Source organism: Neopelma chrysocephalum, unplaced genomic scaffold (assembly GCF_003984885.1).
Source record: "Neopelma chrysocephalum unplaced genomic scaffold, ASM398488v2 Primary Assembly neopelma1_100, whole genome shotgun sequence".
NCBI classification, from domain to species: domain Eukaryota; kingdom Metazoa; phylum Chordata; class Aves; order Passeriformes; family Pipridae; genus Neopelma; species Neopelma chrysocephalum.
This window is the reverse complement of record NW_020897763.1, coordinates 2,912,245-2,930,809: the sequence shown is the minus strand read 5'-3', so window position 1 is coordinate 2,930,809 and position 18,565 is coordinate 2,912,245. Positions and strand designations below refer to the sequence as shown.

At 49.3% G+C, this 18,565-nt stretch overlaps 1 protein-coding gene across 4 annotated transcripts; it reads left to right on the top strand.

Moving 5' to 3' along the window:
- Positions 1-138: 138 nt before the first annotated feature.
- Positions 139-17,228, top strand: MDM4 (MDM4, p53 regulator). 4 transcript variants are annotated; one of them, XM_027695133.1, is made up of 11 exons: positions 139-273; positions 4,189-4,291; positions 6,463-6,537; positions 7,724-7,857; positions 8,253-8,302; positions 10,928-10,989; positions 11,757-11,856; positions 13,105-13,265; positions 13,782-13,916; positions 14,450-14,530; positions 15,708-17,228. In XM_027695133.1, the coding sequence occupies exons 2-11, from the start codon at positions 4,217-4,219 to the stop codon at positions 16,263-16,265; spliced, it is 1,431 nt and encodes a 476-aa protein (XP_027550934.1). In that variant the 5' UTR covers positions 139-273; positions 4,189-4,216; the 3' UTR covers positions 16,266-17,228. The 4 variants fall into 4 exon arrangements, with proteins under 4 accessions (XP_027550934.1, XP_027550935.1, XP_027550937.1 ...); XM_027695134.1 differs by lacking the exon at positions 139-273 and adding an exon at positions 886-2,153; XM_027695136.1 differs by lacking the exon at positions 139-273 and adding an exon at positions 3,129-3,389.
- The last annotated feature ends 1,337 nt before the right edge of the window (positions 17,229-18,565 follow it).

The window sequence follows — 18,565 nt, the reverse complement described above, 5'->3', positions numbered from 1 at the left end:
TATCGTTTTACATTTTCCAGCAGGGCTGAGGGGACGCTCCGCCGGGGTCCTCCAACCCGCTCGGGGGCGCCACGTCCCCCGTGGCATCCCCGCATCCCCTCTAGCCGCGCGCCCCGCGCCGCTCCGTGTCCCCGCCGCCATGTTGGCCGCGAGGGGAAGCGGCGGCCCGGACCCCGCCAAGATGGAGGCGCGGAGCCCTCGGGGGGTTTAGGGGTCCCGTCCCCCCCCGACCCCCGGCCCGGGGCCGCCCGGGGCCCATGGAGCGGTTGTAGGGTGAGCCAGGGGCCGGGGGGGAGCCGGGGGTCCCGGGGAGCGCAGGGCTGAGGGGGCGGTGGGAAGGGGGGGGGGGCAGGAGGCGGTGCCGGCGGGAGGGGCCTGGGGCGGTGGGAGCGGCGATAAATCTTAACTGATATGAGGGAAAGGGTGGGGATTGGGATTGTTCAACCTCCAGAATGGAGGCTCCTGGGTGAAGCTGGTTGCGGCCTGAAGGAGCCGACGGGAAGGATGAAGAGAGACTAATTCCAAGGGCCTGGAGGGACAGGACAAGGGGGAATGGGTTTACACTGCCAGAGGGAGAGGTGGATGGGATATTGGGAATGAATTCCTCCCTGGGAGGGTGGGGAGAGGCTGGGATGGATTTCCCAGAGGATGCCTCATCCCTGGAAGTGTCCAAGGCCAGGCTGGACGGGGCTTGGAGCAACCTGGGACAGTGGAAGGTGCCCCTGCCCATGGCAGGGGGTGGGATGGGATGGGATGGGCTTTAAGGTCCCTTCCCACCCAAACCATTCCATGGTTCCATGATCTCACCTCCACCTAGCAGGAGGGCAGCTCTCCTCATTCCCTGGCTGGCATTCCAAAGGAACTTGGGAACACGGAGCTGGGGTTGGTTCCCAGGGAGGGGTGGGGTGTTTGTCACAGGAGGACTTCCAGGCAAGAAAACTCCCAGGGACTGATAGGGACAAACCTAATTATCCCTGACTTAATTATCAAATTAGTGCCTGTTTAGGGCCTCCCCTCCAGGGCTTCTCTGTATGATGCTCCACATAGAATTACAAGTTATTTTCAGTATTCTGCTTTGTTTGAAAGCTTGAAAACGGCTGTTGCTGCGGTGTCACACCTGAACTCACCATCAAAATGAACCATTAGAGAGCCCACAATGTCTGCTTTACACTCCCTGCTGTGTTTCCACTTCACACACAAGTTAGAAACTGTCCTTTCCTGGAAATGAGACTCTAAAACCAAACCTGAGCTTGAATTAGAAGTTTTAACTTAACTTTCCAGGCCGTGCTTGCACTCTCTGGGTCTGGTAAGATCTTTATTCTGAAGCACCAAAAGCTGTGGTCTGATGGGGTTTTGGTCTCTTGAGGAGGAAGTTCTGCTCCCAGCCCAGGCACATGTCTTGTTCCTGTGGTCTGTGTCAAGCTTTCGAGTGGAAAATACGATTATTCATGACTCCCCTGTGATTCATGGATTCCTCAGACGTTGCTCCGGTCCAGTGGCATTTTCCGTGGCTCCAAACAGCCCTGAGTCCACTGGTGCTTCCTTCCCTTGGCTGCGAGTTGGTCCAGGCACAGCGTTGGGAGGTAAAACGTGGGATATTTAGAAGCAGAGCTGTAGGGGAGGGTTAAACTGGGCTCATTGAGCTTCTCCTTTCTTTAGGAACGTGCTCCCTGGCTGTGATGTGAGCACAGGGTGGAACCGAGGGAGGTTTTCTGTGCCCTGTGGCTGCGTCCGTAGATTTTGTGGGAGCCTGGATGTGTTTTTAGAGCTTGGGGAGGCGGCACTTTGATCTCTGATTAAAGAAAACTACATCACTCAGAGTCAAACTCACCGAAAATATTTGTCTGTAAAACCAGGCAAAGCTGATAGCACTGATAAAATCAGTGCTGAAACAGTTAAAGCCGAGTCTCGTGGATGCCTCCTCAGCCCAGGGTCCTTTTCCTGGAATGCGAGGGGCAGGAAATGCACCTTTAGTCCCCCCCCGGGCCGCTTTTCCCCCAGCCCGGGCCGTTATCGGGGCTCCCCGCCCCGCCCGGCGCCCTTTGAAAGGGCGAGTCAGAGCCCGGAGCATCGGCGGGAGGCGGCAGAGCCTTCCCGGGGCCGCGCGGGACAGGAATCCAGGGATAATAACCCCGGGATACCCCGTCCAGTCGGTAAGTCAGGCTGCGGGTAGTTCAAGTTTAAGGTGGGCAGCGCGTGTTTGGTGTTATCAGCCGGAGATCTGCCTTAAAATCGAGGGGGGTGATGAGGTGGAAGCGTTTCAAGATGTATTTTGAGTTTGTAGTTTTGAGTTACTGGCGCTGTTTAAGTTCTTTGCAAACCTGAATGTTTAATGTGCTTTAATCAGCCCTTCCTGAATGTTTAGAGATATGTTTGATCTCTGGGGATGATTTTATTCCTGATAGTGCCTCACTTCAGAGGATTGTAATGCCATAAAAACCATCAGAAGCCTCTAATAAAGTCATTAAAAGTCCTTTTTAATAGATGGGCAGAGACTGAACAGTCACCAGTGCTCGGGAGCTTGACTTGGTGCTAAAGCTCAGATTTTTGTCATTGCTGAGCCACCTTGAGCCTGTTTTGTCTGCAGCTGAGCCCTTTGGCTGCATTCCTCAGGCAGGACTCTGGGAATTCTGCTGATATTCAAGCTGATCACTCTGGCTCTCAGTCCTGATAACTGGGTGTAGCAACAAATTCATTTACTGGGGCTGGAAAATTCTGTGAAAGACAATTCACATATTGCTTTGAAAGTTTGGGGCTTCACGCTTTCAAATCTAATGTTTTGGATTTAGAAGTGAAATTTAAATAATTATCGTTGAAATTGAAATAATTAAACTACTGCATGGACTAAAAGTTCAGTAAAAACATTCCCAAAGTTGCAGCTACCCAGGCAAATTGAGGAGGCAGCCTTGGTAGTTCATCTCATGCTTTAGCCTTAATTTTACCAAAAAGGGCTTGTTTCAGTATTGCCTGTAACCAGATTCATGTTAAAATTGAGATTTTACTGTAACTAGGTCCAGGGACATGACATTTACTGGTTTATTGGTCTGAGCTTTAGTGCTGAGACTAAAATCAAGGATTCCTGTTTTTCTCCATCAAGTTCAAGGTGCTTTTTTCCAGTGAGGAGTTGATTTAGACCATCCCTTCTCTTCAGAGATTTCAGACCTGTTGTGTGGGGCAGATGAAAGTGGATTGTGCTGGGGACATGAGTCACTGCTGCTCTTTGGGTGGATTCTGAAACCGAGACAAATTCAAATAGCTGCAGGACTTCCCCTTTTGTTCCCTTCCAGGAAAGGATCTGTCACCTGCTCCCCCAGAAACTGTTCATTTATCAGGTGGGGTGGGGGCTGCAGCAGCTTTAGCAGATTTTCATCTCTTGGAAGTCAGAGGAGGTGAGGAATATGCTGGTGATGATCATCAGCTCTGGCTGCTGCTCCTTTGGGAGTCAGGCCTTGCTGTCCTGGGGTTTCCCTGCTGGCTGGTTGTGACTCAGCTCCTCATTCCCCACCTCTGACTCAGGGCTTTCACCAGAGTTTGCTGATCCCTCGTGGGCACTGGCAGGTCCCCAAGTTCCTCACCGTGGTGTGTCACTCCTGGAGAGGCAGAGAATTCCAGAATCCCAGACTGGTTTGGCTTGGAGGAACCTTAAAGCTCATCCAGTCCCACCTCCTTCCATGGGCAGGGACACCTTCCACCAACCCAGGTCGCTCCAAGCCCCATCCAACCTGGCCTTGGACACTTCCAGGGATCCAGGGGCAGCCACAGCACCAGTGTCCCAGTTGTCCCGTGGCTGTTTGCTGGACACAGCTCAGAATCATGGAATCATTGAGGCTGGAAAAGACTTCAACATCAATAAGTCCACCATCGACCCAGCACCACCACCATGGTCATCATCCAGCTGTGCCCTCAGGTGCCACATCCACACGTTTTTTGAGCACTTCCAGGGTTGGTGATTCCCTGGGCAGCTGGGCCAGTGTTTTACAACCCTTCCTATCACAGATTTGTCTTCATAAAAAGCAGGACAAAGCAGGCAGGGCACAGGACCACCAGCACTGCACAGCATCATTCGAGACGTGACTGCAGGGCTAATTTTAAACCTCAGTTTAAACCTCGGTTTCCTGCAGCTTCTGAGGAGGTGGAAGTGGTTAAACTCCAGCCCAGGTTTCTCAGCCTGACCTTTCTCAATTTTAGGTGCTGTTCCCAGCTGCTCACTGCCACCATGAGCTCCCCCAGCCCTGCCCAGCACCCAGCAGCTGAGAACACCTGCAGGATCACTCTGGGACAAGCTCACCAGGTAATTTGCTGTTATTTCTCCCACTTATCTCTGCTGTTTTCCCCTCAGAGCAGTGATTTCTTCCATTAAATCCAAGCTCTCCAAGTACATCTAAGTAAAGAGAATTTACCCTAATGGAGCAGGGCTTTCATCCTAAGGAGTTGTGTCATCTCTCACTCTCAGATCCTTTATGAACTCTCAGTGGTTTGTGAACATTATTTAAAGGGGAAGGAAGGGAAAACTGGAGATACAAAAATAATATAGTGCCTATTTTTGTGCTGAACCTTAGAATATTCCATGTCCAGCATTCCTCCTGGAGCTGCACTCTGGGACAGCTGTACTGGAGCTTTGTAACCTTGTATGTTAAACTTTGCCTGGTAATGCATCCCCAGGCCTTTTTTGAGTCCATTTAGGTGGCTTTGGACATGAAGTACTCCTGTTATCAACTGTTCCTGGAACAAAAGGTATTTGTGGGTGCAAGCCAAGGCCAACGTGGCAAGTGTGTGTTTGGAGTGTGGCTCAATACCAGCCACTCAGAGAGGAGAGGTTTGCCAACAACAGGAGAAATCTGGTGTTAAAAAAATCAGAAAGTCTCCTCCAAGCCAGGCATCCAACCTCCCAGAGCCAATTCCTTGGAAAAAACCATCCCCACGATGTCAGGGAATGTGGTGGGAGTGGGAATAAACTGATGGGAAGTTGAACATTTCCCATTTGAGGCTTTATTTAGAAGCTTTGAACTGGAGCCAAGCCCTGTGCAGAACTGATGTCAATGCTTATTTATTCAATTTGCTCTGCATGGAAAAAAAAAAAAAGTAAATAGGCTCTGATAATAGTGACAAAATATTGATTGTCAACACTCATGTCCCGGGCAGGGTGGAACAAACACTTCCATCAGGACTGGGGCAGCTGAGGGCCCATTTTAGAATGATCCAGCTGACTGGGTTTGCTTCTTTCATCAGGAAGAGACTTCTGAGAAGTTCCTTCAAAACCCATTTGAGAGTGGTCATTAGAGAAATGACTGAACAAACACATAATTTCATCTTATTAAAAGCCATGTGCTGATACAAGCACTTACTGGAGCTGTGCTGAGCTTTTTCCTACTGCAGAAGCTGTTTTTTGAGGAAGAGGCTCGAGGCTGGACACGAGTTGTTGTGTTTGAGCTGGAAAATGCATTTTAGAAACACCATAGTGAGAAAACACCATAATGAGAAAACAGAGCAGACAGGTCCACAGAGGAGGGGAATTTTTCACAGTTTTAGAAAACAGAGGAATAAACACCTTGCCAAGGTGCTGCCTGGGAGCTGAGTGACAAATGACAGCCATGACAAGCAGCCAAACCTGCTCTCCTTTTGTAGGAAAAAGGTGCTGCAGTGCAGTTGGGCCTCTTGAAAAGGTGCCAGGCTGGTTTGGGTTGGGAGGGACATTAAAGCTCACCCAGTCCCACCCCCTGCCACGAGCAGGGACACCTTCCACCGGCCCAGGTGGCTCCAAGTTTATCCAACCTGGCCTTGGACACTTCCAGGGATGGGGCAGCCACAGCTTCTCTGGGCAACCTGTGCCAGGGCCTCCCCACCCTCACAGGGGGGAATGTCTTCTGTGTATCTCCTAAATTTTCCCTTGTTCAGTTTGAACCTGTTCCCCCTGTCCTGTCACTGCAGTTCCTGATGAAATCTTGGTGATATAAAATAAAAAGCACCCTGGGTATGGTGCAAGTGCTGCACAGCCCCTGGAGGTTCCCCCACAGCCCCAGAGCAGCTTTGAGGCACGGGAGCCTTGGTGTTCATTAACAACACCTCGTGTTTAATGCACTGCTCTTGTTCTGTGCCCTGGGTAAAGACCTGGAGAGATCCTTGGCCTGGGCAGGGCAGAACTGGTGTGTTCCCAGCAGTAATGGGGAAATCCAGGCACAGTGGCAGTGGGAATGTCCCACCACTGCTCCTGAACATCCAAAAACTGGTTAGTCACTGCCCAGGCCTCCATTCCAGGGCTCTGAGTTTCCAGCCTTCCCTCCCAGGAGGAATGGCATCAGAGTTCATGGGACTGGTGATGGGATTAGAGCCTTCAGAGCTGCCTGCCTGCATTCCTGGGTTGTTTTCTTTTCTCTTGCTGAATGGCTGTGCCAGAGGAGTGGGATTTCTCTCAGCAGGGCTCTGCTTCCTGTCATTCCAACAAAACCCTGCTCTGTGTTCCAGGTGAGACCCAAAGTGCCACTCCTGAGGATTCTGCAGGCAGCAGGAGCCCAAGGAGACACCTTCACACTCAAGGAGGTGGGCTCACATTCCAGGCTGTGCCTGGCCCTGCTTTTTTGGGAGTTGGGATGGGACTGACTCTTAATTTTTCTGCACTTTGAACCTCTACCTGCAAAATAAGGATATTTAACCTGTAGGACTGTTCTGCCTTGATTGATCATAATGCCCCTGGAGGAACTGGAGTAAGAGTGTGAAATATTATTTATCACTGAAAATCAGAAACCTCTGTAGAGAAAGGAAAGATGGGATAATCACATTCCTGAGAGAGTGTAGGAGATTCTGTTCCATTGTGCAGCCCTCTGCTCAATGTACCAAAGCCTTAAAAATTGGATTCTGGTTGATATTTTTTAACTTTCCCTTGAAATGGCTTGTCAGCTTAACCTAAGAGACCCTGTGTATTCATTTATTTTGAGATTAAAATGCAATATATGTACACGATTAAAAAAATGACAGTGTGATTTACAAGAAGATCCTGCCTACAAAGAATTAAATGCAGTGGTTCTTTATTACACGTGTCAAATCTTCCTGCGGAGCCCTGTGACTTAATTTAACACTTATGCATTTAAATAACTTATTTAGCTTCTAAAAATTTGTGCAAAAAACCAAATTGGATGGTTTAAATGGGCAGAGCTGAGTTTTAAGTGCAGGTTACCTGTAGGGATTCACACTTTAACTCAGCTGGGTTTTCTGCAGTCAGTGGAGCACTGTTGGCAACTTTTTGGGGACACTTCAGGGTCACTTTGGTGGGTGATGGGGGGGTGGAACTCGCCTGTGTTGTGCTTAATGCACTTTGCTTTCCCCTCGGGAAATTCCAGAGGAATTACAGTACTTTGGGTTGTAGCTGGAGAGTGTTTCCATCCTTCTTTGTGATACTAATGGGGTTAATTTTCCACCTGCCTGAGGGGCAGCACTGTGAGTGTGGCCAACCTTTAGGAACAGCTTGTTCCTTCAACTGGGATGGTGCTGTTTGTCCATCTTTGCCTCAGTTTTCCTCCCTGTCCAGGGTTAATAGTCACAAACCTCACAGCAATGCCACAAATCCTAACTCTCCCTTGCCTGGGAGGCACAAGAAGTCAGGTGTGATTTGACTCACGCTGTACAGGGCAGCAGGAGGCAAACACTGTGAATTCAGGTGAATTCCCAGGGGTTTGGGGGGTTTGGTTTAGGCTGCAGGTGGGGCTGAGGGTGTGTTCTGTCCCCACAGGTGATGCATTACCTGGGCCAGTACATCATGGTGAGGCAGCTCTACGACAAAAGGCAGCAGCACATGGTCTATTGTGGAGGAGATCAGCTGGGAGAGCTGCTGGGCCTGGAGAGCTTCTCTGTCAAAGATCCAAGGTAGGAAAAGGGTCACCTTGAACCCGGGTTGTCTGACAGGGGTTGCTGAGACAGGAACTGTCACTGTCACATAAACCTCCCTGTTGGTGATGGGTGTGACAAGTGGGAGCTGAGCTCCTTGTTCTGAGGAGCCAGGGAATGGCCCAGGCACTGCTCGAGGTGACATCTCTCCCCCTCTTATTTCTGCATCTCCTCAAACCCTTGATCTCACTGGAGCAAAAATCTGCATCCGCATCAACCCTGAGCTGAACTTTGTAACGATCAGTGAGGAGACAAAAAACCCCCCCTGTGAGGTTTCCAGCATCCCTCTGGATAATGAAAGGGAATTCCTGGCCCTGTCTGGGGAGGGTGATGATGTTTTTTGTGGGAATATTGACTGTGCCTCCCTCCCACAGCCCCCTGTATGACATGTTGAAACGGAACCTGACGGCGGCTGCACTCACAGGTAGGTTGGTCACAGTCCGGGCAGGGCCTTTCAATGTAGTGTTGGTATAACCTGGTAAGTAACAAAAACCAGACACAGAAATGTTTGTCAAGTTGGAATAAACTGCTGATGAAGGTTTTGAGACGATCTCTCCGAGTATGTGTCTTTTCTGTGTGTCAGTAGCTGTGATACCAGAGCAGGGAGCTGGTTGAGTGATGTGGCTGCCTAAAAAGGCCCAATTTCAGAGAGCTAAATGCTGTGGATAAACAAATCACCGTGGCTGAAGTGTCCCATCCAAATCACTATTGATTTTCTCAGTATTTTTCAGTTTCAGAGCTGCAGCTTCTCGTTCTCACCTCATTTTATACTTTCATAATCCATAACAGCACCAGAAACCCAGCGAGCTCTGCGAGCCAGAGCTCTGGACTTTAATCAGACACTTGAACCTTTAAAGGTCAATGTTGCTTTCCCAGCTCATAAGAGAAATCAAATCTAGCTCCATCAAAAGTCCTTCAGTCATAAATGAAAATTTATTCTTAAATTAATCCTGGCTGATGGCTTCCTTGCAGCCAGCTCCCATTGTGGGCTGGTAATCTCCATTGGAAAAAATCAACTGGGAGAGCTGTGGAGTCTTGTGCCATATTTCCTGGGTGCTCTAAGCAGATAATATGGACTTAGTTCTTTACAAAGGCTCAGGCTATTTTTGCACAAGTGCATAAAAAGCTTGTGCAGATTTAGAAACTGAAAAAAACATGACCCTGAAGTGCTTAGTTCTCTGCTTTGAGCCATGCTGGTGCCTCTGAGGTCCCCCTGCTTTAATTATAAAGAAGGATCTTCTTGAGTGGACTCTCCTAAACCTGTAGAATAACTGTGTGAGTGCTGCTTCCCTCACTGGTGATGTGCTGAGTCTTCCCTAAAGCAGTTTGTGTGGAGAGCAGAGGATCCCAGCAAACACTCTGCTCTGCTGCCCTGTCCCCTCTCCTTGGGCTGGGCCTGTGTGTGTGTGTGGTGCAGCCCTGGTGTGACCTTAAACCTGCCAGAGGGAATCCTCAGTTAGACCTCTGTGTGTGTGACTAAAACGAAACAAGCTTGGCAGACCAGACCTTGGACAGATCCCTAGGGAGGGTCACTCCAGGTGTTGCTTTTCCTTCATCCCAACACAGGAATAATTAGAAGTGCCTTAGGATTTAGAATTCTTCGTGTCTCGTGTTCTACAGTAGCTGCTCGTGTTCATTGGCCAAATCAGGGCTTATCAGCTCATCATTTTGCAGATTATTTGACCATTTTTAAGTGCACTCAGAGAAGGGAAAAGTGGCTGCAGCACATCTTGAGAATGAGGAATGAGCTCTTACACAGGGCTCTTTATCAGGCCACCATCTGATCTAACACCTTCCTTGGCCAGCTTTTCCCTTTCCTTGGCCAGCTCCTTCCCCCTCCCTTGGCCAATTCCACCCCCAGGAGTGACTCCCACAAGGTGTATTTAGGAATCCCTCACTTCAGGGACATTTTGTGTGGGATATGTTGGCTCCAAAAAGGGAGCCTTCCAGTCAGTGCACTGTGAAAATTTATAAAGTGTTAGAAGGGTGAGCCTTCATCTGTTCCATGTCCCTGCAGAGCCAAAGCAGTGATGGATGAGCCACTTGGCTTCTGTTTTCCTTCAGGTATTAAATAATCAGTGGCTGCAGGAGCTGCAGGGTGATGGCAGCAGGAAGGGAAAGGTGAACTAAAGCAATAAGGGACAGGAGCCATGTCATCCTGTCCTGGGTTTTGCTCCATTTGATGGCCACTTTGTGGTCTAATTTTTGCCTGTAGCAACAGTTTTGAGTGTCTTCCTATCAGTGCAGTGATTCATGGTGTGAATCAGACTCATCCTGTGTGCCTGGCACTCTGCAGGGAATTTCTCTGCTAAACTGAAAGGGGAGCAAGCAGGAGCCATCCTTGGATCTTTTGTTCTCCAGCCAGCCATTCTGTCTGAAGGACAGGCTTCCTGAGTGCACCTCCTATTATGGAGAAAGTTCTGTTAATTGGATTGTTCTTGCTCTTTAGCTTGGTCTTTTAATTAACTCTTGGGGCCAGCAGAATCATCTGGATTAAATTGTGTTAGAGACGTGTCCACAGCTGCCCAGGAAAGAGCTGGCTGTGCATGGAATTTTCCCTTCTTTAGTCTAGTCTTTGCTCTTCATGCCCACACCCTTTAAAAAGGTGTTTTTCCTGCCTCAGCCTGAGCTGGAAGAGGTGGAATCCTCAGGTAGTTATAAAAATCTTGCTCTTTCCCATTCCCCTTCTTCAGCGTGGATCCGACCCAGGTGGGATTCCCCCCACTCTGGGTTCCTGCCTTTGGGAGACCTTGTGTCCTGTCCCTGGAGCTTGCCATGGCAGGACAACCTGGAGGAAAAGGAGCAGTTTTTCCCTTTGGGAAGAGGATTCTTCCCTGCTGTGAGTTCTCCTCTCCTCCAGGGAGGCACAGCCCGTGTTCCATGGGCTGCTGCCTCCACGTTCTTTCCGAGGAAGGACGGGCTTTGTTCCTGAAGGGTTTATCAGAGGTCTGCCAAGCCTGGCTCGTTGGTTGCTTGTGAAGCCCCTCTTGTGTTGTGAGAATGGTTATTACTGGGGAAGGTTTTTTCTCTTGTTTTACCTGCCATCTAGATGCTGCACAGACTCTCCCAAAGGAGCAGAGCGTCGATAAGCCAAGCCAAGACCAGCTGAAGGTAAACCCACTGCCGGGTGGTTTCTTTTGTTGTACAGAGTGCCCCTTCTCTGTACCTGTGCATGGTGGACTGCCAGAACTTTGTGCTGCTTGGCTGCCAGGTCCTCACCTTCCTGAAAAGTTCTCGGAGTCCACAGGGCAGGGACAGAGTGACCCTTCTCTGTTCTCCTCATAACAGAGTTCCAGTCTCTGAGCGCGTTTCTCTGGGGTGTAGCACTTCTAGTCCTCAGTTCCTCCAGCGTGCTCTGCCTTTTCATGTCTTTCCCCCTCTCTCCCATCCCCTCCCTGAGTAGGAATTGCCAAATAACTCAGCTTTCTAAAACGTGTGACCAAGTGTTTTTGTGTTTAGTTAGGACTGTTTTTCGAGCTTTCAGGGAGAATTGGAAACCTAGGAAAAATCTTGGCACCTTCAAACTCGTCTCCAGGTGTGTTTTGGGGGGAAGGCAGCCTGATCTGGGAGGTGTCTGTTCACACTGGGGGTGAGAGAGTCACAAATACCACGGTTTTACTGCATGAATGATGGCAACTTTGGGACTTCTGCCAAGCTAAAGATTTTTCCTAGGTTGGAAGGACGTGTTTGTGCTGATGACAGGTGCCTTAGGCTTTGTCGAGGGTAAATAAATAGTGTGTAGATTTTGCTCAGAAACTTTTATTCCTCCTCATAACTGCTTGCTCTTGTCCTGCAGCTGGTGACTCGGAATGGAAGTGCTACATCCCCTTGTCCCTATAAGCTCTGGTGGACTAACCCCTGGATTTTCCCTCCTGCAGTTTAGCCAGGAAGAAAGTTCTGATGCTGGGACCACGGAGGGGGAGGAGAGCAAGGCCTCTGCTTTGTCTACCTCGGAGCAGAACTGTGACACTTGTGAAGGTGAGTCCTGGCTCTGCTGCACCAACACAACGTGCCCCAGCCCTTCTGCTCCTCCTCTGCATCAGCAAACACTGGAGGAGGATTTTGGGACACCAGTAAACCCCTGGTTTGGAGCACAATCATTAAACCCCATCAGTTTATGCTGAAGCTTGAGAGAACACAAATGTTGACCCAAGGTATTGTGTGATAAATGTGTTTTCTGGCTGGGCTGTTTGGTCTCATAAGCAAACAAATGCTTTGAAGGAGATGGCAGGTTAAACCCCCAAAGCACATCTATCACTGAACAATGCCACAGAAAATCTTACAGACCTTGCTGAAGGGTATTTTAAATGCTGAAATTACACTTGTATCTATTTATCTTCCCGAGGGACTCTCCTGATCACACAGAGCCCAGACTGCACTGTCTGCAGTCATTACCTGCAAACCAATCAGGGAATCCAACAACAATGGGGGGTTTTTTTTGTATCCAGCACAAGTGTAAGACAACTCCTTCATATTTAGACATTTCCTCTGGTGGAATGTCTGGGGATTTCTCGCTGGGTCACTCCTTTGGATTTCAGATGTTATGGAAGCAATTTTGCTGATTTTTCTGCTTTCTATTCTCAGGTTGTTTTCATATCAAGGAACCTAATTTGTAAAAGCAGGTCTTTGTGAGTGTGGGCATTTCCAGATCAAATGAGAGGGGGAGATATTTCCTGTATGTACAAAAGAGGGAGAAACAGCCTTGTCTGTGCCTTTGAAACTCTGGAAGGGAGAGAAATTCAAGGTTATCTTGAAACTTGTGCTGAGTTTGGGATCACAGGCTAAAAAGGAGGCTGAAGCATGGCAGCATGGATTCTTACCTTCCTGCTTCCTATGTGAGCCTGGTTTGGGAATTCAGGAGCTCCCATCGTTGGAATCTAAACTCAAACCAGTTCTTTCTGCATCCTGAGTCACTCAAGAAATCTGCTCAGTGGTGACTTGGGAAGGGCTCAGAAAGAAGCGTTTGTGTTTCTCTGAGTCTTGGGATAAAAACCAACCTGTACCAGTGTAGAGGCACTGGGATCACTGGGATGTTCCCAGTCCCTCAGTGCAGGGACTGTTTTGCCAGACACACCAGGAACAGACAAACCCCAGAGCTCTCAGCAGGAACTGGGGTGAGAAGGAGCAGGAAAGGTTTCTGAAATCAGATGGGGCCCTGGTTTTTCTCTGCTGGTCTCTTAACGAATGTAGGTGTGGCATGACTTAGACTCTACTTGGCTCTTACAGACAAAGACTTAATAGAAAACCTCTCTAAAAGCAAGAAGCCTAAACTGGACCTAGTGTTTGAGGAATGGGATGTAGCTGGTCTTCCATGGTGGTTTTTAGGCAACCTCAGAAGCAATTACGAGTCCAGAAGTAATGGATCAACAGATATTCAGACTAACCAGGTGTGTAGACGTTTGGAACAGGTGCACTGTGTCCTCTTCCTCTCCTCTTTTGGGTTCCAAGGCAATAAAATATTCTTGTTCTTTCTTTCCCCTTCCCACTCCAGGATTTTCAGCCTCTCCCTTGTGTGTTCCTGTCCCAGCCTTTCACACCAGGTGGTTGGTTACCTTTAGTGCTTTTTAAATAAACCAGACCCTCCCTGAAGGCCCTGGGAGGTCCCTCTGCACTGCAGGAGTTGCCCTTTTGGGTTGTAGGGTGGTGGCCAGGCAGGAGGGGAAGGAGCACAGAGTTGGAAGCTGGGAAAAGAATTGGAAGCTGGGAAAAGGGGTGTGTGTGAGCTGGCAGATGGAAGAAGGGGTGTGTGAGAGCAGCCAGGTGCCCTTTTCTCCCCTGGCACAGCTGCCCAGGGCTCAGGAGGTTGTGGATGAGGAGAAGGGGAGAGTGCTGGTTGTGGTGCTGGTGTTTCTGCTGCTCCTGAGCTGAGCTCTGAGGGGTTTTCCCTGCTCCTTTTCCCTCAGGACATTGACACTGCCATTGTTTCGGATACTACTGACGACCTGTGGTTCCTCAACGAGTGCCCCCTGGACCAGGGCAGTGCTGGGCTCAAGGTGGACGTGCTTGACTGTGAGGAAGTGAAAGAAGGTGACACAAAGGTACCTCTTCCCAAGGTTTAACTGATCCCATGGTGCTGTGCTGGTGTTGGAACCATCCAGAGGTTAATTATGTTTAGAAAAGGCTGTCAGTGTTCCTTACATGGGTGATGCCTTTCCAGCTCAGCCTTTGGGTTAAATGTGTGTTTTCTAAGCATAAAATTAATTTAAAATGAATCCAACCTCCAGCAGCAACTTTACTAGATGCCTATCTAGATACCTTCAAGAATAATAAATCACAGAATCATAGAATTAAGGTTGGAAAAGACTTCAGATGTCCTCAGTTCCAGCTGTCAAAGGTAAATGAAAAGACTCAAAGAGGAAAATCTCAGTTTACATTGACCACAGTCAAGTAGGACTAAGCCAATCCAGCAACAGTTATCAACATTCTGGAATAAAACCACTGCAAAAATGGCTTTTCATTCACTTACAGAAGTAGCTTGATTAGCCTGGTGATTATACAGTCATTTAATTTGGGTGTGCAGTGCCAGGCATGTGATAAATGGAGATTATTGCAACATTTCCACTCTCCCCAGGTGACTGAGGACGTGTGTTTGAATGACTTGGAGGACTCTCAGTGCTTGAGTGATGACACGGACACAGAAGGTGCTTCTGAGGTGGGTGATCCCCCAGGACAACATTCCCTACATCAGGACAGCTCATCCTACACCTACTGCTGCTTGTGGCAGGAGAAGCTGATTCTTGTAAGGGTTTCTAGGCCATAAAAAGTGGCTGGATGAAGTTAGGACTGATCTCCAGGCAGGTTTTAATCAGGTTTATTCCATGTTGTCCTCTGGAAGGAAATCTGGAGGATGGTCCTGGGCAGAGATGTGGAAGTCTCAAGTAAGGACTTTGTAATCACACCCAAAATCCCTTTGTTGTGGGAATTCCTGTGTCAGGATCAGGGATCCCCTGAGTCCTGGGTGTTTTGTGTTCCCTGGCTCATTCCAGCCCCTTGTCCTGCCATTCTCCCCTGGCTCTGGTGAGGAGGGTGCAGTGTCTGGGGTGGTGCCTGTGCCCTTGCTCTACCTCTCAGAGGACACTCCACAGCTTTTCCCCTGCTCAAATGACAAAACGAGGTGGAAAGAGAACAAGCAGCAATTACTGAGCTGTCACCCCTCCCTGCTTCCCCACTCCTCCAAAAATCCCTCATGGTGGGTCCTGAGAGACATCAAATCTCTGTTCCTTGAGCTGTCCTTCTCCTCTCCCAGTCCTGAGGCTGCCTTGGAGGTTTGTTCTGAGGCAGCAGAAGTGCATCATGAGACTCTTTGCAGCTGATGACACCAAAAAACCCCCGATTTTAGCATCATTTTCTAGCCTGTGCTGGAATAAATGGGGTCGTCCCTGGCACTGGACAGCTGAATCATGGCTCTGAGCTTGAGCCTTGCTGGGTGGGGTAATCAAGCAAACCTCTATTAATTGTGCAGATCCAACAGATGCCAAGTGATTAGTGAGCCTGGGAAGTGATTCCTGACTGATTCCAGGACCTCTACCCTTGAATTCAGAGCGAGATACTGAAAATCCAATAAACTGCCCAGCAGAGAACATTGGATTCTTGCAGAGTGCTGAAGGCTGGGAGGGAGGGAGGGCAGGAATTAATGTTTGAGATCTGCATCTGTAGAACACACAGGGGGGAGTCGAGTCCTCGTTAAATCAAACCACAGGCTTAGAAATCAGGGATAAATCCCTTTTTTTTCGTGAGGCTTCTTTGCTGGTTCTCCTACATAGAGGAAACGAGCTGTGCACAAGAACACCCTCACTCACTGCTGGTTTTTGGCCTCTCCTTCCCCCCAGGACTGCTGGCAATGCACCAAATGCAAGAAGTTCAACTCCCCGGGCAAACGGTACTGCTACCGCTGCTGGGCCCTGCGCAAGGGCTGGTACTCAGACTGGCCCAAACTGGCCCACTCCCTCTCCCTGTCCAGCATTGCTGCCATGAAAAACAAGGAGGAGGAAGAGGAGGACGAGGGGATAGATGTCCCAGACTGCAAAAGGACCATGTCGGCCCCGGCCGGGCAGCCCACCCGCGTGTTCGTGGTGGAAACCAAACCCCCCCCCTGCGGCTCCATCGAGTCCCTGGACCTGGCACGGGCTCATGAGAGCAAAGAGTCTCTGCTGAGCTTCGCTGAGAGTAAAAAGGAGGAAGAAATCGAGTCTCTGGAGAGTATAAAAACGCTGCTGAGCCCTTGCTACCTGTGCCAGCACAGGCCCCGCGACGGGAACATCGTGCACGGCAGGACTGCTCACCTCGTGGCCTGCTTCAGGTGTGCAAGGATGCTGAAGAAAAGGAGATCCCCCTGCCCAGTGTGCAGGAAGGAGATCGAGATGGTCATCAGGATCTTCATGGGGTAGTTGGGCCACTCCAGGCCTTTCTCCTCCAAAAAGGAGCCAAGAGGTTTCTTGCACTTAAGGCCCAGTTTCAGATCAATGAAAGCCAAAGAGAATTAAGATTCCAGTCTGCCCCAGCAGGCTGAGGAATCTCTGCAGCCTCCACCTTTCCATGCCCCTGGAAGTGAAAGCCTGTAGGGAACAGGGAGGGACATGCTGGGGTCGATGCCCCAGCCTGGAAGCGGCCAAAATCTTCCCCTTTCAGCTCAGGGGTGTCACTGGGATTCTCTGTCCTGACAGCTGGTCCTTGGGGAAAACAAGTTTTGGGAAGAGTTGTAACTTTTGGAGTGTTGTTCTTCAGTTCAGTCAGAGCTGTGCAATCAATGCCTTCTGAGTGGGGGTGTGATCTGAGATAGAAATAGAGATAAATATTCAGGGGTGGGACTCTGAGGTGTTTGCAGCTTAGATAAGCCTTTTCTCCAAGGACCAGCTCTCCTGAGGGCAGTGCAAAGGAAATAACCCCATTTCTGATTTTTTTGGTTGATTGTTAAGGTAGGATTTAAGGTGAAGGTCCTTTTGCTCCCAGACAGGAAACAAATCCTCGCAAACTCTTAATCCATAACTATCTCAGGTCACAGAGGGAATATAGGGATGCATTTTGCTTTCTTATTGGCTCATTTAATTTATATTGATTCTTTTTTTCATTTAAATATATTTCCTGTCATCTTGCATAGCTTTGAAGCCTGTCCAGCATTAGCTCAGCCTCTGCTCTGCCAGTTGGATTCGATTCCCACGGCTCTGTGCCTGTTTTGGGATGTTCCCAGTGCACCTTCCACCTGCCTCATCTCATCAGCCTGCCCAGAATATACCCAGTTTGGAGTGCAGTGTGGCTTTAAAGACAGGACATGAGCCTTTGAGGGGAAAAAACGACTCCTTTAAAGCACCAGTTGCTCTCTGGAGGCTGTGCTGGGTGTCAGGTTTTTAATTTTCTCCTGCTCTTTCTTTGCCCCCCCTGTGATTTAACACTCCAGCTCTGTCCTTCAGAGCTGGGCATGGTCACTGCTGGCTGCCAAAACTTAGTTAAAATTCACAATTTAAGAAAAATCTCACCCTTTCCTGTGATGACACCCAAGACTGTGCTCCATTCCCTCAGCTTCCCTGTTTTCCAGGCCTTTTGGAGGACCAACAGAACCTTCACCTTTCAGCTCTGCAGCAATTAGAGCTCAGTGCAGTGTAGAACAAACCCTGTTTGTTGTCACCTCTAATTCCCTCTCTAACCCAGGGAGTGCTCGTGGAAACACAGCCAGAGAAATTCCTGCTCATTCCCTGGTGCTTCCTTAGGCTCTTCCTCCTCGTTTTCCCGCTCTCCACGTGCTGCTCCAGCCCCAGCAGGTCCAAGGGGGGCATTGGGAGCCCCCAAACCTGCCCAGCAGAAGGTTCCAGCAAACCCTGAGTGTCAGAGCTGGTGTTTCTGTGCCAAACCCCAGAGTAGGTGCTACGAAATCCCTGCAAATCACTGCCAAAACTCCCAAAACTCCCCATCCCCCTGGAGTGTTGGGATTGTTCCCTGATATTATCAGTGACAGTTGTGCTGGAAAATCCCGATGATCTGGCACATGGGTGCACTATCCATGGGAATCAGTCCCCATGGAAAAGGTGATTTATTGTTCCCTTAACTAAAGGGCTCTTCAGTTGCTGGTGATGCACTTTACCCGCGCTGGGATCAGCAGCTTTACCCCTGCAGTGACACAGTTGGGGCCTGACAGGCAGTTTCTTCCCTTTCCAAGTGGGTTTTTCCCTTTTTAAAGTGATTTTTTTCTCCCCTTTCCCAGGTGGGTTTTTTCCCCTTTCCAGATGGGTTTTTCCCCCTTTGGAAGTGGGTTTTTTCCCCTTTCCAGGTGGGTTTTTTCCCCTTTCCAGGTGGGTTTTTTCCCCTTTCCAGGTGGGTTTTTTCCCCCTTTGCAAGTGGGTTTTTTCTCCCCTTTCCCATGTGGGTTTTTCCCCTTTTCAAGTGGGTTTTTTTTCCTTTTTGTGTGGGTATTTTTCTCCACTTCAGGTGGGTTTTTTTTCCTTTTCCAGGTGGGGTTTTTTTTCCCCTTTCCAGATGGGTTTTTCCCCCTTTGGAAGTGGGTTTTTCCCCCTTTGGAAGTGGGTTTTTCCCCCTTTTCAGGTGGGTTTTTTCCCCTTTCCAGGTGGGTTTTTTCCCCTTTGCAAGTGGGTTTTTTCTCCCCTTTCCCATGTGGGTTTTTTCCCCCTTTTCAGGTGGATTTTTTTCTCCTTTTCCATGTGGGTTTTTTCCCCTTTCCAAGTGATTTTTCCCCCTT

Coding starts and splice junctions, on each gene's coding strand:
- MDM4 (XM_027695133.1), top strand. CDS start 4,217: ATGAGCTCCCCCAGCCCTGCCCAGCACCCAGCAGCTGAGAACACCTGC. Junction 11,857..13,104: donor GAACTGTGACACTTGTGAAG/GTGAGTCCTGGC, acceptor TGGCTCTTACAG/ACAAAGACTTAATAGAAAAC. Junction 14,531..15,707: donor ACACAGAAGGTGCTTCTGAG/GTGGGTGATCCC, acceptor CCTTCCCCCCAG/GACTGCTGGCAATGCACCAA.